The sequence below is a fragment of the Dunckerocampus dactyliophorus genome, chromosome 12, assembly GCF_027744805.1.
Source record: "Dunckerocampus dactyliophorus isolate RoL2022-P2 chromosome 12, RoL_Ddac_1.1, whole genome shotgun sequence".
Taxonomy (NCBI): Eukaryota; Metazoa; Chordata; class Actinopteri; order Syngnathiformes; family Syngnathidae; genus Dunckerocampus; species Dunckerocampus dactyliophorus.
The window spans coordinates 4,932,107-4,959,618 of NC_072830.1; the positions used below are offsets into that span (position 1 = coordinate 4,932,107).

Consider the following 27,512-nt stretch of genomic DNA (forward strand, 5'->3'; position numbering starts at 1 on the left):
CAATGTTATTCTTGTAAAATGACATCTTTTTATGGTTACATTACGTGTTTTGTCTTGTAAAATTACTGCTAATTTTTCCATTTTACTGTTGCTGTTTCATTTCTAGTCTTTCTTGTTAAATTCTATTGTTAGAATGTGCCCGGGCTGCATTTTGGACACCCCTGGCTTAGACCATCCAGTTATCTTAAAGGTTTTGATGATGATGTAACAGCAATACGAGCACCAAATGCGAGAAAAATCTATCAGTCCAAGGGTAGCAGGCTTTGCTACACGTCGTAAATGGCAGCATGGTGCTGCTGCCAACTATCCAGACGTATATATGAATAACGCACACCCCCATAAAGGTCCCTGACTCTGCTGGATTCACAGCTGCAGTACTAATTTCCCCCTGCAGATAGCGCCGTCAAACACTTTCCATTGACGTTACCATAAAAAAGGAATATTTACAATGCTTGTTTCCACCAAGTTTATTTGCCATGGAAATGGATGACAACTTTTCCATTGAGCATCAAATTCTTATCACACAACATAGCAAAGCTCTCAGAGTGGACACCAACCATTCAAATGGCAATAATGAAAGACCCGCATGTAAACAACACCTTACCCACAATGAGGCTATATGATAAGAAGCATGTGAACACACGTCTAAGTAGCGTAAACATGTACGGTATCTCCCTTAAAGGCTCCCTGACAGCATTGATCAACTTTGCGTACATGTGTTACATATTGTTTGTCATTATTAGAAGCTCATCGGGGCGCGATCACTCAGGTGAACAAACATGGCCGCGTGTGAGGCCATTTTAGCCAAGATGTGACTGATGTGTCAAGAGTTTCCAAATAGGGAGGAACATTTGGAGATGAAATAGAGAACTTGTAGAACGTGGACATAAGCCTTTAGGCATGGACCAAGATTGTCCACCTTCAAAACACAGGACAGTAAGTGGAAATTACTTTGGAGTTGCTTATCCTTCAATTGTTTTGAATCGGCTTCTTAATGAGCGTAAAAGGGGGGCCTTTATAGCCTGATTTGGTTTATATTTCATCAGCCGCAGCCCCACAGCAAACATACATATGGCTGTGAAAAGATGTTTATATAATGGTTATATGACATTTACAGCCTTGTCGCTATCATGGAATAGTGTTTAGAAGACATGTAACGTAACTTAACGTAACGTAAAGTTACAACTTTTTTCTCACACATTTGCGACTTTATTTTATTTAAAATCCCAGATTATTTTAATACTCCGTCGTAACAGGCATTGCATTAGACAGCTATGACAAGGGGGGACTTATGTGACCTTTTGCCTTGGGCATGTGGAAGGAGTGGGGCAAGGAAGGCGGAAGTGAGAAGGGCTAGCCATGCTAATCTAAATGCTCAACTGCTCTGTTTTGCTGCCACGTTATAAATAAAGTTTCCTTCCTTCCTGAAGAGCTGTGCTCTATTTTCCCTCCGACACGCACGACACGTGATATTACCACTTTAAATCTGCGGCTTTATTCTCGTAATGTTGTGGCATTTTTTTTATTGTAAATTTGCGACTTTTTCTTCCCTCCTAAATGTATGACTTTATACCCGTAAATTGACTTTATTCTCGTAATAATACGGCATTTTTTCTTTTTTCCTCCTAAATTTCTGAATTTATTCCTGTAAATTCACCACTTTATTCTCGTAATATTACGGCATTTTTTTCTTGTAAATTTAAGACTTTTCTCGTAAATGTATGACTTGGCTCTTCTAAATGTATAACTTTATTGTTGAAAGCTGAGCCCCCCCCCCCAACCAACACAAAGACCACCATTCATGGTCTTATTACATCTGTGGAAAGTTATCACAACATTGAAAGTTCACCGCAAACGTAATAGTTTTGCATTTATTGGAAATCGTGAGTTACGTCCGTAGACGGCAGCAGCGGTAGCGTGTGCGGAAAATGTCATACGTTTGCAGGTTTGTGACATTAAAATCTGCAGATTTTGATAACGTTTGTGGACATGATTCCGTTGGCATTGTGTAAACGGGGAATATTCTCCAAGCAGCTCATGGAAACCAACTTCTCATTCATCGTTATCATCACCCTTGCAGAAAACACTAACATGAAGCATTTGGCTGCATGCTTTCAATAGGAAATAAACACGATCAATATAGATAAATATGCAAAATACTAACTGGAAAGCCAGGAGTCCAAACAGAAAAGGACTGCATTAGTGTATGTGCAGATAAGTGAGGGATTAAAAATGGATATTTTCAATGGGACATTTTTGGTCATCAGGAATAATGGTGTCACTTTTTGTCCAGCTTTGACATTTTAGGCTAATTTAAGAAAACAGATTTTAAATAAAGCAACTAAATAAAAAATATATACTCTGGCAAATTTAACCTATACTCATTCAAAATGATAAAAAGTGAATGGAGGAAAATGTCCATGGAGGAAGAAGCAACCATCCATCCATCCTTCCATCCATCCTCAATGCCGCTTAATTTGGGTCGCGGGAGGAAGAAGCAACCAAACAATTGTTTTTCAACCTTGGCAAAAATGAAAATGAAAATTGCAAAGCCACTAATTCACATTTAAATGTTAATATAAAGAATTGCAATAGTTTATGTTGGACAAAGGACATTTCAATGAGACATTTTTGGTCACGAGGATCAAATGTGTGACTTTTGGTGTCGCTTTGACACTTCAGACTAATTTAAGGAACAGGGATTCGACTTTTTTTTTTTTTTTTTTAAGAATATCCTGTGGCACATTTGACCTGTGGTATTTTTATTCAACACTGCCAACATGTCTGAAAAGTAAACGTCCATGTAGGAGGAAACATGTTTTGTTTTTTTTTAACTTTGGCAGAAAAATAAAAAATCTTTTTTGGATCAATTGTGTCACTTTTTGTGTAGCTTTGATATTTGACACTAATTTAAGCGACAGCAATTCTATTTTTTTGTTATTTTTTAAAGAATGTCCGTTGGCACATTTTACTTAAAAAAAAAAAAAGACTAAAATGTGAAAAGGCAGGAGCACAAATTGAAACATTAGCATAAAGAATGATGCTAATAATGAATGAGTTTATGTATAAATCAGGTGATATTTCTCTATTGGACTTATTTGATTTCTTTTGTGAACCAAGAAATGGTAGAAAATTCAGCCCTCTTTTGATGCCGCAAACGTCCATCTTCTTCCTCCTGCTCACACACCTGTCAGGCTCTCGTCAAGTGTGGCCATGTGCTCCACGGCGCTCAGCTGCCTTTGGCGGGCGTGGCGGCGAAGGCGGGCCCCTCGGGGGTGGCGGTGCAGCAGGAAGAGGCGCTTAGCGGCGGCGCGGTACTTGCGTGACATCAGGTTGTAGACCACCGGGTTGATGGAGGCGCTCAGGTAGCAGAGCACCATGGAGGCCACGTTGAAGTTCTGGCTCAGCAAGGCCGTGTCGTAGTCGTCCACCTGGGCGAAGAGGTTGCGTCCAATGTGGTAGGGCAGCCAGCAGATGATGAAGGCCAGCACCACCACCACTAGGGGGCACACACACAGGAACAACGCCCATATTTGGTATCTGCATTTGACGTCTAATGAGTTTGTTCCTTACCACAATTCCAATTCTGTTGCTGCCGTGTTACAATTGTTCATAGATGTTCATTTTTTCATGCAATCCAAATTATTATCCAATAAAAAATGATAAATTACAAAAAGATGGAAATTTATAATAAAATTATACAAAAAGTGTTATCATTTATTTTAAAAAATGATGAAATAAAAACAATTTGTATATATAATGACTTTTCACATTTAGGAATAAATGAATTCGAATGAATGCCTCGGCTTGACGTGTACCTAATGTATTGACCAGTGAATGTACTGTATGTCATGTGACATTGCAGACAACATCAATATCATTAATGATCGTAGGCGGCTAACCATCTTCATGATCATGCTCCGTGCTAATTAGCGACTGTTAGCATCAGCACGAACACACACACACACACACACACACACACAAACGAATGCTAACCACTGAAAAAAAAAAAACAGGTAACAAGTCGGCCTTCTCTTCAATCTTCTTAAAAGGCTGATGAAGGATCACATGACCGCAGCCAAACAGCGTGCAAACGGCAATTAGCGTCTGATTAATGGAGGCCCGGCACCACAATCCAATTAGGGCTGGGACAAATGCGGACGCAGACGGCGGCTCTCGTATGCCGTGTGCTCGGCGAATGAGGGCCATTCGTATCCCCGCTGTGACATGTGCATGCAAATAATAATCATCATCATCATAGTAATAATAATAATAATCATAGTAATAATAATAACCGCTAGAAGATGAATAATCCAACCAGCATGAAGACGCTGGGAAAACAAGCTTTCCTGCTCCATGTGCCACGATGCTCATTAGATGGTAATGACGACTGTTAGCATTAGCATTGACACACACACACACACACACACACACACACACAAACGCATTATGGAATCCAAACACTGATTTGTCGTCTTTAAGTCTGGCAGCAAAACAACACAAAGTGAAAGCACAGAAACACAACAGATGAAACATGCTAGCTAAAAAAGGCCATCATACAGGAGCTCAGACCTCCCCCAAGGCCAAACATCCTAATGTGAACATTCTTGACGGAGAAATGAAGGGAAATGTTGGGAAAGTTTGAGTAAAGTCAAACTAAATACTTCAATCGGCGCCACGAGCCAACCAACAAACACACGAGAATGACCAAAGTAGACCTCTGCCAAGGCACAGCAGTCCTAGTTTGGACACCACATTGTTTCCATTAATTACTCCAGGAAAAATAGTTAACATAAACAGGAATTTAAAAAAAAAAAAGTTAAAAATAAAATTGAAAATTTTAGATAAAACATTTATTTTCTGGTAGATTATTTTTTCCTTACGTTGTTTGACCTTTTTAGTTTTTGGAACTAAAAATAAAGTGGTCCTCCAGAAGTGAGTGGGGCGGGCAAATAAATAAAGAAAGAAAAGAAAATACTAAATAAAGAGTACCGTGTATGGACTTGTCAGCAGAAATATTTTGCACCACTTTGTAGTTCAGAAAAAAAGGACTAAAAATAAAACTAAAAATTCTACAGCGTTGTCATTTGGAACATTTTGTAGTTCTGAGTTTTCTCTGCCACTGCTTCACTCTTCTTTCTTCCATATCCTTCCGTAACAGTAATACAAATCAAAATAATCTAATCAAAAATAATACAAGTTGCCAATTGCAATATTTTGTACTTCAAGTTCTTAAAAATGATAAAACATGACATAACAATGTTGGTAGAAAAATAACCTCAATAATAAAATATCAAATACAATTTTTTAAAATATGAAATACATTTGCTCCAACTGCTGTTTGTTTACTCAACTGCAGAGAGTGTTAAGCCTTTAGTACAACAGGGGCCACTTTTCATATAGAATTAGCAGGATTTGGTAGAAAGGCACAAAAAACCAAACAAAACAAGCTATTTTAATGACAATGGTAAAAGATAAGGACTCACCCAGGATCTTGACGGTCTGCCTGTGCGAGCGTTCGCGGGCCAAGGTGCACGGGCCCTGCACGTCGCTCTTGCTCTTCCACAGCTTGCACCCGATGGAGCCGTAGAGGAAGACGAGGCAGAGCATGGGGCAGAAGAAGTAGCCGGTGGACACCCACAGCATGATGTGCAGCTGGCCCGAGCTGATGGCGTCGCCCGTGTGCTTGCACTGGCCCGCGGTCAGGTCGGCCCGCGTGTCGTTGTCGTACTCCACGCCCACCAGGAAGAGCGTGGGCGCCGCCGACGCCAGGGCGAAGCCCCACAGGGCGGCGATGATGTACTGCACCCGCCGCTTGGTCACCACCGCCTTGGCCCTGAGCGGGAAGCTGATGGCCAGGTAGCGCTCTACGCTGAGTGCCGTGATGTGCAAGATGGTGGCCGACGTGCAGCCCTCGAAGATGTAGTGGTACAGCAGGCACACGGCCTCGCCAAACAGCCACGGCACGTACTTCCACAGGCGGTACAGGTCAAAGGGCAGGCACAGGAAGATGACCAGGTCGGACACGGCCATGCTGGACAGGTACAGGTTGGTGGTGGTCTTCATGTCCTTGAAGTGCTGGATGATGAGGATGGTCATGGTGTTGCCCGTCACGCCCACGATGAAGATGACCATGCAGATGACGGTGACGAGGATGAGGGTGGAGGTGGGGAACAGCGAGCCCTCGTAGTGGTGGTCCCGCACCATGGGCGACTCCGGGGCCTCGGCCGCGCCCGCCTGGAGCTCCACCTGGGGTCTGGTCCAGGGCATCGCCGCTTCTGATGGGAAAACACAGAAATACTGAATCTTAACTCAAAACTAAGACGCATACATGAGGTATGTGTCTTAGTTTTGATCACCTGAAAAATGAAAGAAAATGCTACCCAAAACAGCAGCAAACTGATTTAAAAAAAAATGTTAAATAGATTTTTATTTGATTGAAAACAAATACAAATTGCTATGCTATGATCATAGAAATTTTACCCAAAATGGCAAGTACATTTTTTGCTTTTTTTTTTAAACTAAGAAAAAAATATATTTTTAAAAACTTGCTGTGGTTTAAAAAAACAAAACAGCAGTAATTTATTTTTTGCAGACACAGAATTTATTCATTTGATCTAAGACAAATTGTAAAAAGCATGCTACAATTCCACCAACCCAAAACAATTTTTTTTTTAAAAAAAGGAAAAATTATTTTAAAAAACCTTGCTGTCATTTAAAACAACTTACACTAAAAATACTAAATAGAATACCCAAAACAGCAGCATTTTTTTTTTTTTTGCATAGACACGGAATCTACTGATTTAATTTGATTAACTATTGCATAAAAACGGCTGATTAAAGAAAGTTGAAATTGCTACCCAAAACAGCAGCAAATGCAGTTTAAACGCCCATACAGTAATAATAGTACAAAATACAAAAAAATAAATGGAGACTCACTAGGTAGGCCATCAGGTACACCTGCACGACATACCAGGCCAAATGTTTGGAGACAACGTCTTATTTTGTGAAATTATAGTTATAGTTCATTATAATCTGTAATCTCAAAACACTTGACTAGTACTGTATGTTTCCCTTCCGAAAATAATAAACAATTCTACAATGATATAATGACAATATAAAATAACCCTCTCGTGTAGCTCAATAAGGTCACCAAAACATTAAAAAGAGGCACGCGGCTCACGTTGGGTCTCCTAAGATGCTCCTCGTGGTTGCTCCTAAGCAAATGGCTGAGCAGGTGACAAAACGGTGTGATAAGAGTTACTACGGTTCACACACGATTACAATCATGTCTGCTATGAAGAAATAGGACAAATAAACTGAACTTACCTGGAGGACAGAAGTAGTAGTCTCAGTTTTCTTCTTGATGTGATCTGCTGAGAGCTGAAGAGCAGAGAGCACCTCCTCTTCTTCTTTATCGGAGGTTGTTTATCTAATCGTCGAACGACAATAATGGGAGGTGGTTAAGATGCGCGGGAGGGAGGGAGGGAAGGAGGGAGGGGAGGTCCTCCCCATCCCCGCCCGCCCCCTGCATCTCCATTCAACATGGTGACAAGCACGTGTGCCAACGTCTCCATGAATCAAAGGGTCCATCAGGTGTTGTTTGTGAGCTCGCTGAGGGCATGGGCATTGTTTGCCAGGTATGTTAGTGTGTAAAGGTCGATTTCCGTACCCGTAGACAGTAGTCCGTGTGGTGCAGTTACATGGTGTGCTCCACATTTGTGGTTTGACAGCGGGTGATGTGGTTCCATCACTCGCTATGGGGAAACATCTTTTATGAGTATCTTTATTATTCCTGTCCCCCCTCCCCATTCGCTGGTGGCTCTGTGGAAAAAAATATGCTAACCGGGGAGTACGCTAACCAAGGTTCCACTGTACTGAACAGGATAAGTTATTTAAAAAAAAAAATCGAAAGCAAATGTAATTTTTTTTTTTATAGAAAGTTAAAGCGATAAAATAAAAATAAATTAAGATGAAAACAAAGAAAGATAAATCAAAGAAACGAAAAATGCTACCAAAAACAGTAGCATATGTTTCTTAATTGTTTGCATAGATGTTTTTAATAAAATTGAAGAAAAATGGTGAGACCCAGCATGCCTGGGGTGATACGTTTGTATCAAATGGTATTGTTTGGCATCTATATTAAACCTTTATTTTGACACCCGCATAGCCTTAAGCGCTGCAGTTGCCTCGTGTGATCCAAGTGTGTTACTTATTTTTGGTTGCAGCGCGAGTGAGGGAGGCGTTTGGTTTTGTAACCTCCTGTTAGAGTGGACATTTTTATGCATGTCTTTATTATTCGTGTTATTTTGTTATTCCCCGGTGGTCCTGCAAGGTAATCCCTGTGAAAAAAACATGCTAACCAGGGCGTATGCTAACTGAGGTTCTGCTTTACTCAATTTTGGTGAAAACTAAGAAAACAAACAGATGTGATCAAAGAAATTGAAAAAAAAAATGCTACTCAAAACAGCAGAAACTTAGATCAATAGGTTAAATGCATTCTTATATTATTAAAATCTAAAAAAATAAAATAAAATTACCAAACATTTTTTATTTAAAAAATGTGTATTTCTTAAAAAAAAAGAAAATGTGTATTTCAAAATGTGATTTAATTTTTTTTAAACCAAATAAACATGAATAAAATCTATGTACAAATTTCTAAAATAAGTGCCACCCAAAACAGCAGCAAATGTTTTTTTTTTGTATAATTTTTCATAACATACTTAAAATTGAAGAAAAATGGTCAAACTCAGCATGCCTTGTGATGCATGTACAGACCCTTTCCAAAAAATTTGAATGTCATGGAAAAGTTGTTTAATTTCCATAATTCCATTCAAAAAGTTAAACTTTCATAGATTATAGATTCAGGGCCCACAATTTAAACAATTTCAAGTGTTTATTTGTTTATTTTTACGTAATTTGGGCTTCCAGCTCATAAAACCCACGAAAACAGGAATTCAAAAAATTTGAATACTGTGAAGAAATCACCATTTACTTCTCAGTTTTTGCAGGAAAAAAAAGAAAGAAATTAGGATCACATCAAATCAATCAAAATATGGTACTTTCAAAACGATATGTCAATCTTCAATACTTGGTTGGGAATCCCTTTGCCTTAATCACTGCCTCGATGCCACGTGGCATTGAAGCAATCAGCCTGTGGCATTGCCTGGGAGTTATGGAAGCCCAGATTTCCTTGATGCTTGCTGTCAGCTCTTCTTTGTTGTTGGGTCTGGTGCCCCTCATTTTCCTCTTGAGAATACCCCATAGATTCTCAATGGGGTTTAGGTCCGGCGAGTTGGCTGGCCAGTCAAGCACTGTGATGGCATGGGCATCAAACCAGGTTTTGGTGCTTCTGGCGGTATGGGCAGGGGCCAGGTCCTGCTGGAAGATGAAATCTGCATCTCCATATAGATCCTCAGCAGAAGGAATCATGAAGTCCTCTAAGACATTCTGGTAGACTGTTGCGGTGACTTTGGATTTAAGAAAGCAGAGTTTACCAACACCTGCACCGGACATTGCACCCCAAATCATGACGGACTGTGGATATTTCACACTGGACCTCAGGCAGCTTGGGTTCTGTTCCTCACCCGTCTTCCTCCAAACCCTTGGACCTCGATTCCCAAATGAAAGGCACACTTTACTTTCATCGAAAAAGAGGACCTTGGACCACTGGCCAACAGTCCAGTCCTTCTTCTCCTTGGCCCAGTGGAGACGCTTCCTACGTTGGCTCAGGTTCTGAAGTGGCTTGACCCGAGGAACCCGACAGTTGTAGCCCATCTCCCGGATGCGTCTGAATGTGGTGGTTTTTGAAGCTGTGACTCCCGCCTCATTCCACTCTTTCTGGATCTCTGCCAGATTCTTGAATCTTCCCTGTTTGATAATCCGCTGAAGCCCACGGTCATCTCTTTTGCTGGTGCATCTTCTCCTGCCACATTTTGCCCTTCCTCTAGACTTTCCATTGATATGCTTGGACACAGCACTCTGTGAACAACCAGCCTCCTTAGCTATGAACTTTTGTGGCTTACCCATCCTATGGAGGGTATCAATGATGGTCTTCTGGCCAGTTGTCATGTCTGCAGTCTTCCCCATATTGAACCCAACTGAGACAATTGAACCAAACTGAAGCAATTTAATGACACCTGGGGAAGCCTGTGCAGGTGATTTGAGTTTAGTAGATGATTAGTGTGTGACACTCAGTTTAAAACATTCATGCCCTGCAAAATTTGGGCTGATTTCTTCACAGTATTCTAATTTTTTGAATTCCTGTTTTCGTGGGTTTAATGAGCTTGAAGCCCAAATTACGTAAAAATAAACAAATAAATACTTGAAATCATTTAAATTGTGGGCCCTGAATCTATAATCTATGAAAGTTTAACTTTTTGAATGGAATTATGGAAGTTAAACAACTTTTCCATGACATTCTAATTTTTTGGAAAGGGTCTGTATACTGCTAAAAAAAATTAGAGGAACACTACAAAAACACATCAGATCTAAACTGGGGGGAAAATGATCTTGAATATCTTTCCTGATAATAAGTGGGTGATGTATTAGTAACAAAATGATGCCACATCATTTGATAGAAATGAAAATGATCACCCTATAGAGGGGGGAAATCAAAGACACCCCAAAAATGAAAGTAAAAAATGATCCAGCAGACTGGTCCATTTGGCTAAAATGTCATTGTAGCAACTCAACATGATTCTCAGTAGTTTGTGTGGCCCCCACGTGCTGGTACGCATGCCTGACAACGTCGGGGCATGCTCCTAATGAGACTACGGATGGTGTCTGGGGGATCTCCTCCCAGATCTGGACCAGGGCATCCATGAGCTCCTGGACAGTCTGAGGAGCAACCTGGCGGATGGACCTAAACATAATGTCCCAGAGGTGTTCTACTGGGTTTAGGTCAGGTGAACGTGGGGGCCAGTCAATGGTATCAATTCCTTCATCCTCCAGGAACTACCTGCATACACTAGCCACATGAGGTCGGGCATTGTCGTGGACCAGGAGGAACCCAGGTCCCACTGCACCAGCGTAGGTTCTGACAGTGGGTCCAAGGATTTCATCCCGATACCTAATAGCAGTCAGGGTGCCGTTATCTAACCTGTAGAGGTCTGTGCGTCCTTCCAGGGATATGCCTCCCCAGACCATCACTGACTCACCACCAAACCGGTCATGCTGAATGATGTTGCAGGCAGCATAACGTTCTCCACGGCATCTCCAGACCCTTTCACGTCTGTCACATGTGCTCAGGTTGAACTTGCTCTCATCAGTGAAGAGCACAGGGCACCAGTGGTGTAGTTGCCAATTCTGGTGGTCTATGGCAAATGCCAATCGAGCTCTACGGTGCTGGGCAGTGAGCACAGGGCCCACTACAGGACGTCGGGCCCTCAGGCCACCCTCATGGAGCCTGTTTCTGATTGTTTGGTCAGAAACATTCACACCAGTGGCCTGCTGGAGGTCATTTTGTAGGGCTCTGGCAGTGCTCATACTGTTCCTCCTTGCACAAAGGAGCAGATACCGATCCTGCTGAGGGTTGAAGGGCCTTCTATGGCCCTGTCCAGCTCTCCTGGAGTAAATACCTGTCTCCTGGAATCTCCTCCATGCATCATTTAATTATGTGGCATCATTTTGTTACTAATACATCACCCACTTATTATCAGGAAAGATATTCAAGATCATTTTCCCCCCAGTTTAGATCTGATGTGTTTTTGAAGTGTTCCTCTATTTTTTTTTGAGCAGTGTATATTAGTGTGAATACGTTTATTGTGTGGATACGTTTATTTTGATACCTGCTAGTCTATGTACAAGTATGCAGTGCTGTTACATTGTGTGTTGTGTTACTTGTTTTATTGACTTATTTTTGGTTGTACCGTGAGTGAGGGGGGCGTTTGGTTTGATAACCTCCAGTTATTTTATGCCTGATTTCACTATTTGTGTTTTTTGACCATTTGCTGGTGGTCCTGGAAGGTAATCCCTGTGAAAGAACACGCTAACCAGGGAGGACGCTAACTGAGGTTCTGCTGTACTTTCGCTGCACAAAAAAACAACCAAAAAAAATTGATGTGATCAAAGAAATTGAAAAAAAATGCTATTCAAAATATTTTGTATAGAAAATTAGATAGTTTAAATAAAATCTAACAGAAACAAACTCAAATTCATCAAATGGTGATCAAAACAATTTAAAAAAATTGTATCTAAAAAGGCAATTAAATTGAAATCGATTTTTTAACCAAATAAAAATGAATAAAATCTATTCACAGATGTCAAAAACAAAAAAGCTACCCAAAACAGCAGCAAGTTTGGATTTGTGCCAGGTTTTTAATAAAATCTAAAGAAAAACTGCCAAACAAAGCATGCCTTGCGGGTTATACATTGGAATAAAATTAATCCATTATTTTGCATGTAGATTTTTGTGTAAATGTTTTTGCCCATACGTGTTCCACGTATGTTTTTGTTATTTTTGGTCGCACTGTGAGTGAGGAAGTGGTTTGGTTGCATAACCTCCTGGTTTTTATGGGTGTCTTTATTAGTCACGTTTTTATTTTGATTTTTTTTTTCCATTTGGGCGAGGGGTCTCCTTTGACGCCTCGTGGAGACACGCTCCCTTTGGGAGAAAAACACAGCTCATTAGCATTAAAGCTACACACAATAAAAGGACATGTTCCCAGCAGGGCTAACTACTGTGCCACCACTATTAGTAAAAATAGCTGATATGGAACCTTTAAAATGAATAGGACTGTTGATTGGTAAAAGAACAAAGAACAATTAAGAATAATAAATCTTTTATTGTGCATGGATTTTTTTTGTAGATATCATGGCTATCTATACATATACACTTTTAAATACATTTCTATGATTATACATTTTGCCATAACGAACATTGGAAAGTGATATGTCTGCTAGGTATGTCTAGTATAACAAATTGTCATTTTGGAATGTAAAGGTGTATGAGGTAACTGCAAAGATTAAAATGACATTAAAATGGGTTTTCCTCCATTTTTGTGCATATTTGACTTTTTTTTTTTTTAATCTCCTCGAGCAGCCAAGCGGGTCATGAAGGTGTTGCAACGGCACAGTCACTACCAAAAAAAGGAATTGTTTCAAAGACCAAATCACGTTTTGCAAGGTACCTATAGATTTTTCTTCTTTTGAGAGGAAAAAAACCCCAAAAAACTATCCAGTTGTGGATAATTAACACAAAAAAAATTTGGATTTGACAAGAAGTACATATCACACAATAAATGTGTCCGCACTTGAGGACTGACGGTGATCACGGTGTATTCTTTCAACGTCTATTATGACATATCATATAAAAAATATATTATATATACTTCACACATAACCCTGACCAAGCCAAATCAAATGAAATCATCCAGAAGTCAAACAAACACAACTACTTTCTGATTATTTACTGACATCAAATAAATGTAGCAAAAAATAAAATTAAACACCTTCTAGTGTTTTCTAACACAAAAAAAACAAACATGAAATTAAGAATGTTTTTTTCTCCTCTCCACTGAAGGCCTCTGAAACCACCGATACAAATTTGCTTATTTTTCACCTTTTGCTCCGTTGTTTCAGCGACACACAACTTTTAAAACAGGCAAAAAAAAAAAAAAAAAAAAAAAAAAAAATCCACACACAAAGAAACAAAGAAAGAAAGAAGTTGGGCTCGGACAGTCTGAAAGTGTGTTCCATAAAAGGCATCGCCACACGCAGTCAGTCATCGTTGCTTTCACTAAGGTGCAAATCAAAGAAAATGAAATTTGTGGAAGGAAAAAGAAGGTGAAAGGTTGTTTGTGCTGGACCATATTTGGGCGTAAAGCAGCTGCATGACTGAAAAAACAACCAAACAAAAAGATTAGAAGTTGACTGTTTGGTTTCCTGATGTATTTTTTCTTTTAACACCGAGCACTTTCTGTCCTTCTTTGTTGGATGCCGTACAAAAATATAGCAACATTTCTCCAGTTTTTGCGTCCTTAAACATTCCCGACATGAAAAAGGTTTGGAAAGTGCTGAGCCAGCTTTTCATTTTTCACCACCTTAAAATCCATCAGGATTACTATTATTTTTTTTTTTTTAAAAGTCCCTTCATGTGGTCCCATTTTGTTTTTTGATATTTCTTATGTCCCGCCCCACCCCGTCCTTCACTGTGCAAACGCCGCCCACTGGGGGTCCCAGGATGAGCTGACTACACTTTGACGTTAAGTTAGTTTTGGAACACGTGGTGAAAAACAACCATAAATTATTTCTTCTATGCACATATATACTGTGTGACCATGTGACACCATTCCCCGCCCCCGGGGCAGGAAGGTACCCCAGGCGCTAATTCACTTCATCAGCCCTCCCTCTTCCTAAGCCCCGCCCACATGCCTGTGCTGACAGGGGAAAACAAAGAGCAAGAAAAAGAATAAAGCTATAAGAACCGTGCAGCTGGGTGGGGGGGGCAGTTGGTGGGGGTCCCTCACTTGATGACAAAGTACTGGATGATGAACGCGATGAGGATGGCGATGACGGAGAAGACCATGAGGAGGAGGAAGGCGCACTGCTCGTCCGTCAGGCTCCGTCTGGCTCGGCTCAACTCGGCCCGGGAGGAAGAAGAGCCCGCTGCCGGGCCGCCTGGGGATGCGTCGGCGCGCTGGAGGGGGAGGGTCACCGTGGGGCTGTAGGGCCCGCTCAGCTCGGGGGCGTCCTGGCACTGGCGGATGGCGCACACCCGGAAGCGGTAGTCGCTGTTGGCGTGCAGGTGCGGCACAGTGAAGGACGTGCCGGAACCTTTGTAGGCCTGAGCAAACCACACAACAAGCCGCCAGCGTTACAAGTAACGTCGTCGGGTGCACCGTCAACAAAAGCAAACTACCAAAGCGTCCACAGGGCGGCCCACAGAGCATTCTAAAAATAGAATTGAACAAGGACAAAAAAAATAGCACAGCAGCAAAAACTGAAAAATCAGCAGTAATTTTTTTACAAAAATAAAGTCAAAATATTGACAAAAAGTTGTAATCTAACAAGGAAAGAAAGTTAATTTTATGAGAATAATGTAATATGAGGAAAAATAACGTCATTTGAGTAGAATACAGCTGAAATATTAAAGATGTTATTTTTTTTAAGTCAGAATATCATGAGAAACAAACAAAACAACAAATAAAGTTGTCATTTTTGGAATATTTGGTTACGGAAAACGTTCTAATATTAAGTGAGTAAAGTAGAAAAAAAAATAAAATAAAAAAGGGAATAAAGCCATAATAATGGGAAGAAAATTTTACAAGAAGAAAGTTGAAAGAGTTGTAGAACTAAAAAAAAAGAAAAAAAAGACAAATACAGAACAATTGCAAAAAAAAAAAAATCAAAGCTGTAATTTTACAAGAATGAATGGGAATAAAGTCAAAATATTAGAAGAAGAAAAATTAACAAGATTATTTCATGTTATGTGAATAAAGTCCAAATATTATGGTAATAAAGCTATAGTTACGTTATGAAAATTCAAAAGAAGAGACGAAAAAGAGATGAAATATATATACACTGGTAATGTCTTAGCACATCTACATGTATGTATGTATAAAGTTGCACCCTTTCATTTTTCACTATGTGGCCCTCACTGGATAAACATTGAGACACGTCTGCTCTACAGCATCGGCCTCTGCGTGCACTCAACTGCAAAGAGTGCCAGGCACCTACTGGGGGTAAGGCATGTTTATGAGGAGGTCTTCAATCCATCCGCTTCTCCTCTTTGGCATGCTGGAGCCTATCCCAGCTGACTTCGGGCGACAGGCGGGGTACACCCTGGACTGGTCGCCAGCCAATCACACATATAGACAAACAGCCATTCACTCTCACATTCATACCTATGGACCATTTAGAGTCGCCAGTGAACCTAACATGCATGTTTTTGGATGTGGGAGGAAGCCGGAGTACCCGGAGAAAACCCACACACACACATGGGGAGTACATGCAAGAGAATCAAACCCAGGTATTCCCAATCTCCAGGCTGTTACTGTGTTGGGCAACATGCTAACCACTAGACCACCGTGCGGCCCTTATGAGGAGGTCTTGTTTTTGTATTTTCCGTTCATTCAGTTAATAATCAAACTTACGTATGTATTCAAATAAAAGTGAGAAGTGTTACTGCATGTTGTACTACTCAAGTGTTCTTTCTAGAGATGCACCATATCTTTTTTGTCAAACTGATACCGATAACTTTCTACTTCTACTTAGGAGCGCTTGATTTCCTCACACGCACAATATGGGTAATCCCGCCTCATCGGAGCATTTTTTTTAAAGATCTGTTATCAGAGCTATTTTTATCAGATTTATCGGTATGATGTCATAATCCCCTGTCTTGCACCCCTACTTCTTTCTTACTATTACAGTGGACGCTTTCATCCCACATGAAATGATAATATTGTTAAAAAAATATATTAAAAAATTATAAATCCACATTTTACAGACGCCACCTGTGTTGTGCAGACAGTCTGCAGCGCCACACGGTGGTCAAGGCCTCCAAGCCAGCCAAACGTTTGGAGACACTTGCCCGTGCTACTGAATGGGAAGGTGCCTCTAAACTTTTGACTGGTGTTGCAATTGATGCTGTTATTGTGCAAACGGAGGCATTTGTCGCCTTGGATCAAGAAGCCATCTATTTGCTTCTAGTAGTTGTTGGCCCAGCTGTCCTCTCAGCGACTTTTGAAGCCAACACGCCTTTACTTCTTCACTTTATGTTGTAAAGATGACACGACAAGTCCTGTTAGACAACTAACCGGACGGAAATAAACATGTGCTTTATCTCTGCTGATGTGTACGCGGAAGGGAGGAAAACAAGGACGGATGCCTCACATGTCAGCTCCCTGATCTGATCCTGATGTGTGATGAGGAAACGTTAGCACGAGCACCACACTGGCCATGACACACACAAAGGATAAATGACACCTGCGACAACTCATGGATCAATGGCCTTTGCGTAACGGCTGAGGCCTTCTGGACCATCTGAGCTCTCAAGAGATGAATGTCAGGGTGGGCTGTGCGTGATGTCGAGTGGTAGAGGGCAGCATCAGTACCTGCTTGAACTCAGAGTTGCCCATCATGGACTGCAAGGTGTAGATGATGGGGTCTCCCTTCATGGGCGCCAACGTCTCCCAGGTGACCTCGCAAGAGTTGTCATCCAGACGCTCCACCTTCGGAGCTGCACGGGCGAGAGGGAAATATAAGCTATACTTAACAGTACAGATATCCCTCGCCACTTCGCACTTTGAATATCTAGCACAGTTTTTCAAAAATATATAAAACAAACTAGGCTGTTTCATGGTTGAATACGACAAAATGAAGCATTTTCAAGCATAAAAACGCTGAAATGAAGCAAAATACAGATATAAAGCATTCAGGAAATGCATTCAAAGACATTGTGATTATGTGTAGTATGTACACTAGTCACTAGGTGTCAGTAATGTTCCTGTAATGTTGGGTGGGACACACAAGCACCAGACTTGATGGGTGGAACAACAGGCATTTATTGCAAGTTTGAATGATCTCACAACAGGCACAAAAATCCCTAACATAAGATACTGCTGCGGCTGTAACCCACGCAGCAGTATTTAGGCGCACCAGAACAAACATTTCGTGTGAGCCATTGCTCGACGTGCTAACACAGTGAACAGCGATGCAGAGCAAGAGAGGGTGCTGGGCATGCCCATGTAAGGAAGTCCGGGTTGTGTCGATGTCAGTGGAACTCGGTGTTAAAAAAAACCTCTGTAAAACAGAACCATCCAAGGTCTCACTTCCAAATGTGCAAACATCCTTATCTGACACGTTGGCATGGTTTAACATGAGAATACAACATTGTAACATCCTTTATAGGCCAGAAAAGAGAAAAAGCATAGTAGGTGCCCTTTAACATTATTTGTTGATTAACTGGATTTACATTATTTTCTAGGGAAAATTTTTCTTTGGTTAGAGTCTGTTTTGGTTTGAGTCAGACCTTCTGGAACGGATTAGACGCTAACCAAGGCACCACTTTATAAGACTATTATACAGCGTTTTAAAGTGAAATAAAGATATATGTAAGTGTTAACCCCCATGTCCACCAAGAATATAAGAGTACTACACAGCATCCCACTTTACTTCATACTTCCATGCAGGATTTCCAGGGTTCATACATTCACAAGTTCATGTCTTCATTCAGATCATTTTGAAAATGTTCCAAGTAATGTATTTAGTTGTCATTTGATATGTAGCGTGTTTTGAAAGCAGCTGCATTGTTAGATAAAATGTAGTTTAGTGCCTTGTACACTAATACAAAACATTTAAAAATACATATACAGTACAGTGGTACCTCTACTTACAAATTTAATTCGTTCTGGGAGTAGCTTCGTAAGTAGAGACGCCTTTTGAATGTAAATGCGCTAATCCGTTCCAAGCCCCGCAAAAGTATGATTTTTTTTTAAATAAATCATAAAAGAGCATCAGAACATGAAATAAATACATGTTAAAATTAGATTACCGCACAATAAACATAAAATGAGAGGCACATAATGTAAAAAAAACAAAGAATAAAAGAAATAATTAAAATATTCATTTACCTTTTAACTGTCACTTTTTGGCCTCTTTTGTTTACTGGTCCTCAGCAGTGTTTTTGCCTCGCGTTTCTTGAAAAACTGATCCAATGACGTCTGCTTTTGCCGGCTTTTGACAATCCGTCGGAAATGCGCGAGGCAGACATCATCATAATGAGCGATAGCCTGACTTGTCAACACTTTTTCCGGGTGATTCCTTTCAACATACTCCGAGACTTCATGGAATTTTGCTAAAATGTCTTTAATTTGAGCTGATGGAACGATGGCTGCGTCCTCCTCCTCGTCGTCTCTGAACTCCTCCTGCACAGCGGTGTGTTGCATCGCCTCCAATTCCTGCAGTTCCTTCGTCTAAAGCTCCTCGTTGTGCTCCTGAATCAGCTCGTTAATGTCCTCGTCATCCACCTCATGACCCATGCCCTTTCCCAGCGAAATAATTTTGTCAACTTCACTCTCCACCTCGAACTCCTCGGTTTCTCGTGGGGCAACAGCATCAGGCCACAGCTTTTTCCAAGCTGCATTAAGGCTACGTCTGGTCACCTCCTGCCAGGCCATGTCCATCATCTTGAGGCAAACAACAATGTCAAAGTTCCGGCTCCTTCCACAACTCACGAAGGGTAAGCTGGGTGTTTTCAGTGATGTCAAAACATCTCCTGAACAGGTGTTTTGTGTAGAGTTTTTTTAAGTTTGCAATGACTTGTTGGTCCATGGGCTGGAGGATAGAGGTGGTGTTAGGTGGGAGGTACAGCACCTTAATAAACAAAAACTCCTCCAGGATATCATCTTCGAGGCTGGGCGGGTGGGCAGGGGCATTATCGAGAATGAGGAGGCACTTGTAGGGGAGATTGTTCTCCTCCAGGTACCCCTTAACAGCAGGGCCAAAAACCAAATTAACCCACTCAACAAAAAATTGTCGGGTGACCCAGGCCTTGGCATTTGCCCTCCATAGCACCTTAAGTTTTTCTTTTAATATTTTGTGAGTCTTGAATGCTGTGGGATTTTTGGAGTGGTACACCAGCAGGGGCTTGATTTTGCAGTCCCCGCTGGCAAGTGTAAAGCGGTCCTTCATGGGCTTGTGGCCTGGCATTTTTTTCCCCTATTGTAATGAAGGTGCGGCCTCTGTCACTGTGTCACCAGCAATCTCTTTCTCCTTTATCCACACGAGTAACAAACTCTCCATCTCATCGTTCACTGCCGACCTCCTCCTGGAAATGACAGAGAGGCCTTTGGAAGGAGCCGTAGCTTTTAGGGCTTCCTTTTGTTTTATTATCGTGCCGATCGTAGATATATTACGGCCATATTCTTTTGCAAGATCACTCAAACGCATCCACTATTATCTCTTGCTTTGTTTCTATGGCCAGAAAAAGCCTCTTCCTCTTCTTTTCTCCTTGTCCACTTTTCTGCATGTCTTTCTTGGCGTCCATTGTGAATGACAGCTCTTCGTAGCGGTACCATAGACTGTTTACAGAGCGGGACGGGGACACGAAGAGCATGCTGGGATACACGCACCCGCACCGGGTTGCCAGGCAGATTTTAGGCGATAGCCAATGGCAGAGCAGCTACAAGTTTGTTTACGTTCGGGAAACGCTGGAAGCGGCGAATAGCAACGCGTACTGTACTGTATTTTTGACTTCGTATCCTGAAACGCCTTCGTAACTAGAGGCAATATTTTCCCGTTCAGGTACTTCGTAACCTGAAACATTCGTGTGTAGAGACATTCGTAAGTAGAGGTACCACTGTATATGTATATAAGCATATCTTACAATATCTTTACAAAATACCAAAGTGGCAAAGTTGCATCCTTTCATTTTTCACTATATGGCCGTCGATGGAAGAAGTTTGGGCACGCCTGTCATATGGAGTTCTAGTGAATGCAGAAAGATGATAGCATAATAGCAGCAGCTTCATGTAATCTCATATGGTGCCAATCAAATTGTACAAGACATAACTTCAGAGAAGATTGTTCAGAGTCAACTCCACATGTGAGAGGAAGAGGAGGAGAGAGAGCACGCGAAAGAGCATACCTTTGAGAGGGGCAGGAGGAGAGCGAGGGGTGGTGAAGGTGTAAACAGAGGAGAAGGGTCCTTCGCCCGCCTCGTTGAAGGCCTGGATGCGGAACGCGTAAGAGGTAGACTCATTAAGCCTCTGGACTTTGTGAGTGTGGCAGGTTCCTTTGTACAAGGATATAAATCTGCAATGAGAATTTTTGGGATTCAAGACCAGCCATGAAGACACTGAGTGCAAAACCCTCCAACGAGAGTCTTGGTACACATTAAACATTCTGGCTTTATAGAGATGCAAATGTTGTCTTATGTAAGATATTCATTCAACATTACTGAGGTTATAGCTTGCACTGGCGTACAACTGCACCGTGTGGTACACAAAGTATTATAGTATGATGCACTGCAACTACAAAAATAACCATATACTAATCCCTCACCACTTTGCACTTCTAATTTCGTCTGACGATGACCTATTAGTCAAAAATATGCATATTTTAGTACATTTTACGTATTTCTTGCCGAAGCATTTTCAAGCATAAAAATGGATAAAAGAAATAAAATACAAATATAAGGCATTCACAAGAAGCATTCGATGTCACTTCTTGTTCTCTTTATGTCTTATTTGCTCTTATTATGTCCATTCTATTGGGTAATAGGAGTGTACACGTGACTATAGGGGAGTTACTATGTCTTAGAGGGCTCTAATAATGTTAATAGGCGTATTTAGAAGGTCGTAACCAGTTTCTACCAAAAATAAATAAGGAATGTTGGCAGAAATTCACTTATCAGTCAGGATTGGAACTAATTAACTGCCATAAACGAGGGATTACCGTATTCTCCGTTAAATGAATACCATGCTAATTGTGTAAACATCAGTGTTTTCCATTAATTCATTTGTGTGGTGGTCCACTACATTAGTCAGCCAGATAAGAAGATGTAGATAAATGCCAGGTAGTTAAGATCTAGCAACTTCTTCTCAGTGTTACTGGAGACTTAGGGCAAGTCTGTCTTGAAAGCACATATTGCTTTTCTCAATGAGCACCGAATCCTGTTGTGGGAGGGGATCAAGAAAATTAAGGTTATTAATAGGTTGGTTTTTTTTTTACTTTTCATGTTTTGTCACTTTTTGCGAATGCGTCATGGCCAATTATGCAAATTAGATGCTTACGTCATTACGTCATTACGTCATTTGAGGTACGGACCTGCCACTCTTGTCCTCCATCTGCAGCTGATACTGGAGGGCGTCGGAGGTGACGGCTTTGGCTGGACCGTCGCCCCATTTGAGCCTGAGGGTCTGGTGGCTGAAGGCGGTGCACTCCAAGCGCGGCGGCTGGGGGGGCAGGGGCTTGGTCTTCAGCTTAAAGGTATGACTAAAGGGGCCCGCTCCCAAGCTGTTCAGGGCCTGGATTCGGATCCTGGAAGGGACAAATGGTGTCGTCAACAAGGATGGGATGATGACATGTGCAGTGCCAGCACCCACCTGTAGCTGGTGTCAGGCTGCAGGTGCTGGATGATGTGTTTGCTGACGCGGCCGACCAGGATGGGCTGGCGCTCTCCAAGGTCGATCAGGTAGGACGTGATTTCGGAACCGTGGTCGCAGGGGGGGTCCCAGCAAATCCCCACGCAGGTGGATGGCGAGTACAGTGGCATTGTCCTGGCGCCATCATCCTCTTCGTCATCATCATCCTCTGCGTTGTGCTCTATCAGCTCCGTCTCCCTCATGGCACAGATGTTGCTAACGGCTGCGGGCACAGAGCAGGGGGTCTGGCACAAGAGGGCCTCGCTGAAGGGCCCCACACCAGCCACATTCACGGCCTGCACCGACCAGAAAGACGACAGTCAGTGGGGTGCAATGACTAAACTTCTCCACAAGATGGCGGTGTAAACATAAGTATTTCAGAAGCTAATGGCCTAAAGGCAAATAAAATGGCAAGATTGGCTACCATCCATCTAAACCGCACTTTTCATGCCTGATAAGCACTTAGCACTATTCAATTCATAGCAGCCTCTCACCTTATTATTCACTATCTAAACATATCTTTTGCCAATCCAGCACACATTCAACATTTCCCAGTAAGTCCAGTTGGTGCTGCATTTGGTGCTCTCACCTGTACCCTGCAGAAGTAGTTGGTTGCAGGTAGCAGACCTTTCATTTCGTGGCTGAGGGCCGGCCCGCTGTAGCCCACCTGCATGCTGCCCTCAGCGGCACCCCACTCCAGACGGAACTCGCTCACAGGTGCTCCATTGCAGGGCGGGGCCTAGGAGAGGACAATTCACAGTCTTATAGTCATGCTATCATCACAGCATTCCTCGTCTGTGTCCCAAAGTGACTTTAGAGACGCTCCCTAACCTCTATAACCAAATCTTAATGGGTTTTCCATACTGAGCTATAGGGGTGTCACAAGATCACCCGAAATTAAAATGTGACAAGAAAAACTGTCGTGGGCACTAGGCCTGGGGTGATAATAAATTAATTCGTCACACAATATGAAGTGGATAATCAATATATTTCCATGTGCATGAGTGTCTGTTTTCCTCCTTTCTTGCCTCCAAACAGGCAGGAAGAGGTTTCACTCTGTGCATTTCTTTCACACACGTTTATTTCATAGAACAACGGCATGAACGGGGTGAGCCCTTTTATCAGTCATAGAGGCTCTTTGTTTCAGTGGGTGGTGGCGGGGCCGCTAGCGTCACACAATGTGCAGTGGAGTGTAATGTAGTAGAAATTAATTTAGTAGATTGCAACGTATTGTCCTATATTTTATATCAATTCACTTTTCTTAAAAGTAATGTTAAAGTCTCGTCTCGTTCTCGTAGACCCAATCTCGTGTATCGTCTGGTCTTGTGAGTGTCCCGTGACACCCCTAATGAGCTATTTTCTCTTTAATCGTACATCAATTTATTTGTGGCTCACAATCACTTCATAATAGGACTGTCTGAATTGGCTTGTCATTACGAGCCCGTCCATTAGATGCCATTGTTAATCTGCATAGTCAGAGCACTTGTGCATTGGTTGAGGAAGGTACGTTTCGATTTCAAATACAACTACAGTCTTAAGTGGTATTTACACTTGCATTTTGCCTCTGCATTGTACCACAATTTGCCGTGGCAATACGTGTCATTTATTTATTCATTTAAGGCACGCCTATAAGATTAATGTGCGGATTGTTTGCGTTCTGTTGACGCATAAATTACATACTTGGCACGCAATTTGTGCTGAAATGTGAAATACGAAAATGGTGTGCATTGGCACGCAATTACCACGCTCCCGCACGACTTACTTACACTTTGTCAGGTAGTGTTTACGTCTAGTGCACAACATTAGTGCACGCGACACGCATTGTGCCCGCACGGGGCATGCACTGTCACCACCACTTCCTGCATCCACGAAGAGAGAAGGATGGACGCCCACCTTGAGTTCTGTTCTTTGCAGTGATCATTTCACTGATGACTGCTATGAAGGAACACCTTTACAAGAAGCATTTGGCTTGAAAGTACGGTATAAACGCATTTTGAAAAAGGATGCTATTCCGCCGGTAACACAGAAAAAAAACAAACAAGAAGGACATCAAAGTTGCCAGAGAACTTTTTTTTCTTCCACTCTATCATGTCACACGCCATGGCTGACTGCATGCAGTGTGAAGGTCATGTCATGTCATGTATCATCAATGTTGTGTCATTACTGATGCCTTGCGACCAGAATACTACATATTACTTGTCTTTCAATATTTTTTGACTAATAATAGGCCATAGTCAATCACAAAACAGCCATAATTTATGAATTCATTTTTGAAAAAACATGATGTAGCGAGGAATGACCGTATTTCTATTTACCTATGGAGTAACATTGTTCAATTTAGGGATATTGCAAAGAAGGGATGTCCCGAGCCTATCTTCAGGATCGGCATCGGCTGCCGATCTGCTGTATTTGTGAAGATAATATCGGCTTTCGCCACGAGATCGGGCCCATCCGGTTGCCGTATCACGTTCGTAACTCTGAGCCACACTCCAACACGCTAGGTGCTGTAATGCGCCTCAAAGCTGGTTGCCACTCGACTTGCGCCACCCGCGAGAAGAAGAAAAGGCAACACCACCATGCAGACATGTCCGCGGTGAAGTTAGTTTCACATTGGATGTTGGATATTCGTCTCCGTAGCTACAGCGGCAGTTCCCTCTCACTGTGCCCGCACTGCTGTGTCATGGTGTCGGGAGCTCGCATGGGAAGTGCTGCTCTACCCGCTGGTTGCTTATAATAGGGACCACACAAACACTACTAAACATGTCGAAACGGCATCGAAAAACCTTGGAAACTCCTCTGTAGCTAGTGGGGTTCGCTTAGTTTAGCTAGTGCAGCTGTGTGTGTGCGCGCGCGACTCAGTTGTATGAGTATAATTTCACCGTGTTGTGTTTTACCGCTTTAGAGTAAGGACCATTTTGCAACGCCCACTGACGACATGCAGGTTCTGAGTGAAAAAAGACGAGAGGCACATTCATTCGTGCACCCAGCACGTATCAACCATCACTTGCCATTCTCAACACACACAACACATTCCGGCATTCTAAGTAAGAGCGCTCTTTGTCACAATTGTGTAAACAAAATAAGGGTGTCATTAAAATATCTTACATTAATAAAGTGATTGGAATGACATCTGTGACTACATCGTCCTTTATCACAAGCACGGGCATTACAGTTTGTTCAAGATTTTGTAGCAATATGTGCTGAGGCTGACATCCCATTAAAAAGTTAGCTAAGCTACATCCATTTCTCAATGACTGGACAAAATGGGCCAATGATGTATTGCATCAATAAATGTAAGGATTTTTGGATTTAATTAATGGACATTTTATTTACCAACCCAAACATCACACACTCTATGCTGGTAACATAAGTGGAAAAGGTAAAAAAAATGGAATTCAAACAAATTAAAACGGAAAATAATGAATTTGGGAAAAAATAAAACAGATTTCATAGGGCCCTAAGAGAGTTTGTTTAAAAAAATAAGTCATATATTCTAAATCACAACACAAATTGATCTACAGTATAACCATGTCAAATGATTAGTCCTACCCTGAAAGTATTTTTTCCAATTTTATCTTTTAATTTGATGGACTTCTATTGGATACAGGAGCTGACTCAGAGGTTTGTTACAAAAGCCAAACAATATTGTTGGTCATGCTGTGTAATAAAATACTTTGGTTGCATTATTTTTAATGCTTTGAAGAGCTATTTTCATAACCATATTCAATTCCACAAATTCACGTTTGTCACAAAAGCTTATTATTATTAAACCCCCCCGCCCAAAAAAAAAAAAACAATCTGTACCGGATCGGATCGGCAAGACTAGAAAAAAAAATCGGATTGGCTCGGAAGCCAAAATCTGTGGACCGGGACATCCCTATTGCAAAGTGCGCTGAACATCTCACCTCCCAGCTGACCACAACACAGCTGGGTGACTTGCACGTAGTGGAAGGCGCCTTGCACTGTTCCGGGGCACCGGGTCCTGTGGTCACCTCATAGCGCTCAGAGAGGGGCCCAAACTACCAACACAGAGGACCAAAGACGACATTCAGACAATCGTTGTAAAGGATATTCTGGTGAGAGATGAAGGCCAGCATTGAGAGTTTTCTCACCCCCGCCTTGTTTCCCGCCTTGAGCCGGAATCCGTACGTTCTCCCGGGCATTAAGCCTCCCACGAAGCAGTCTAGCTCTGGACCCTGGTAAACCTCCCTGCTCTCCTCTGGCTGCGGCCCACTCAGTTCCACACTGTAGCAGGACACTGGGCTGCCGCCGTCCACCTGAGGCGGGCCTGGGAAATCCGCATTAAAACTCAATTTGATGCGGTGAAAAAGCAGCATTTGCACTTTACATTATTTAAAAGAAAACTGCAAATTTTGCCCATCATCCACAATCCTTTATGAGCAGGGATGCAACGATGACCGGTGCTAATGATTAACTACAGTAAAACTCCCGACAGTATTACCGTTTCATGGGGAAGGGGTAGGATTAAATATAAACTCTGCTTCTTCCTACTCCTTTTCAGACATGTTAAATGTAACCTTGTGATGTTCCTTCATGTAACTTGTTACGCATGTGTGAAACAAACATACCATGAACACGTCTCTCTTTTCTGTATGTTCTAAAGATATAACAAATGGTAAAAAGAGGCAGCTAATATTAACACCTGAGCGGCAGTATGAAAGAAACTTTTTCTTTCATTTGACTTTTTCCTTCCTTACAGTGTTACCAACGCTTAACAACCAACATACAAAATAAGAATTATTATTTAAGTGGGAGTATTTACTCAATGCAACATTTATTTCATCATCACTGATTTGTCATTAATTCAACTAATCACCCAGAGAACCAAAGTAGCTTTAAGCTATTTTAAATAATATAATACATCTACAACATTTTTATCACACATACGTCTTTGTTTTTGGGGAACTTGAAAAATGACAAATGTGGTCTTTTGGAGCGTCTCTTAGAGAAATGAATGGCTGGGGAGTGTGCCGAGGACATGTTTACAATGCAGTGTTTCTGGATTCTGCTCACCATCATGGCGGCCAAACCCGCACAAGGCATACTGTACTACAAATGTGGATGCCGAGTTGACAGGCCGGTTCAATTCTAGCGTCCTTGACTGTGACTGTGAAAAAGGTTGACACCTTCAGTTGTTTTGATAAAAACCTTTGTTTTCCACTTGCCTTCTCCTATTCTCCGCTCCACTAGTTTAACTCCACGCCAACAAGTTTCTTTCACTCCCGTCTTCCGGTATCAATGTGCACACGTGCAACAATGTAGAACAGTCCATTGTATGAGAAGGGAGGGGCAGCGGTCGAAACACTTATGAAAGTTTACACATTTTTATGTACTTTTAAGCACGTGAATTAAGACTACCACAGAAAATCGAAGAAAAAAAAAAACAATAATCAGAGACGTTTAGTG

At 41.8% G+C, this 27,512-nt stretch overlaps 2 protein-coding genes across 5 annotated transcripts in view; both read right to left on the minus strand.

Moving 5' to 3' along the window:
* Positions 1 to 339: 339 nt before the first annotated feature.
* mlnr (motilin receptor) lies at positions 340 to 6,270 on the minus strand. Its single transcript, XM_054794722.1, has 2 exons — positions 5,487 to 6,270; positions 340 to 3,499 (listed from the first exon to the last, which is right to left on the minus strand). Exons 1-2 carry the CDS (start codon positions 6,268 to 6,270, stop codon positions 3,180 to 3,182), a joined length of 1,104 nt encoding a protein of 367 aa, XP_054650697.1. The 3' UTR covers positions 340 to 3,179.
* Positions 6,271 to 12,327: 6,057 nt separating this feature from the next.
* fndc3a (fibronectin type III domain containing 3A) overlaps positions 12,328 to 27,512 on the minus strand; it is a 77,405-nt gene continuing 62,220 nt past the window's right edge. For 2 of the 4 annotated variants that reach the window (XM_054794630.1, XM_054794633.1), the window contains 8 exons: positions 26,198 to 26,373; positions 25,991 to 26,104; positions 22,675 to 22,824; positions 22,047 to 22,381; positions 21,769 to 21,981; positions 20,588 to 20,754; positions 17,055 to 17,179; positions 12,328 to 14,785 (listed from right to left, as the gene is read on the minus strand). In XM_054794630.1, the coding sequence (XP_054650605.1) occupies positions 14,465 to 14,785; positions 17,055 to 17,179; positions 20,588 to 20,754; positions 21,769 to 21,981; positions 22,047 to 22,381; positions 22,675 to 22,824; positions 25,991 to 26,104; positions 26,198 to 26,373 (1,601 nt within the window). In that variant the 3' untranslated portion in view covers positions 12,328 to 14,464. The remainder of the gene's footprint in view (positions 14,786 to 17,054; positions 17,180 to 20,587; positions 20,755 to 21,768; positions 21,982 to 22,046; positions 22,382 to 22,674; positions 22,825 to 25,990; positions 26,105 to 26,197; positions 26,374 to 27,512) is intronic. The other 2 variants (XM_054794631.1, XM_054794632.1) reach the window with 1 other exon arrangement.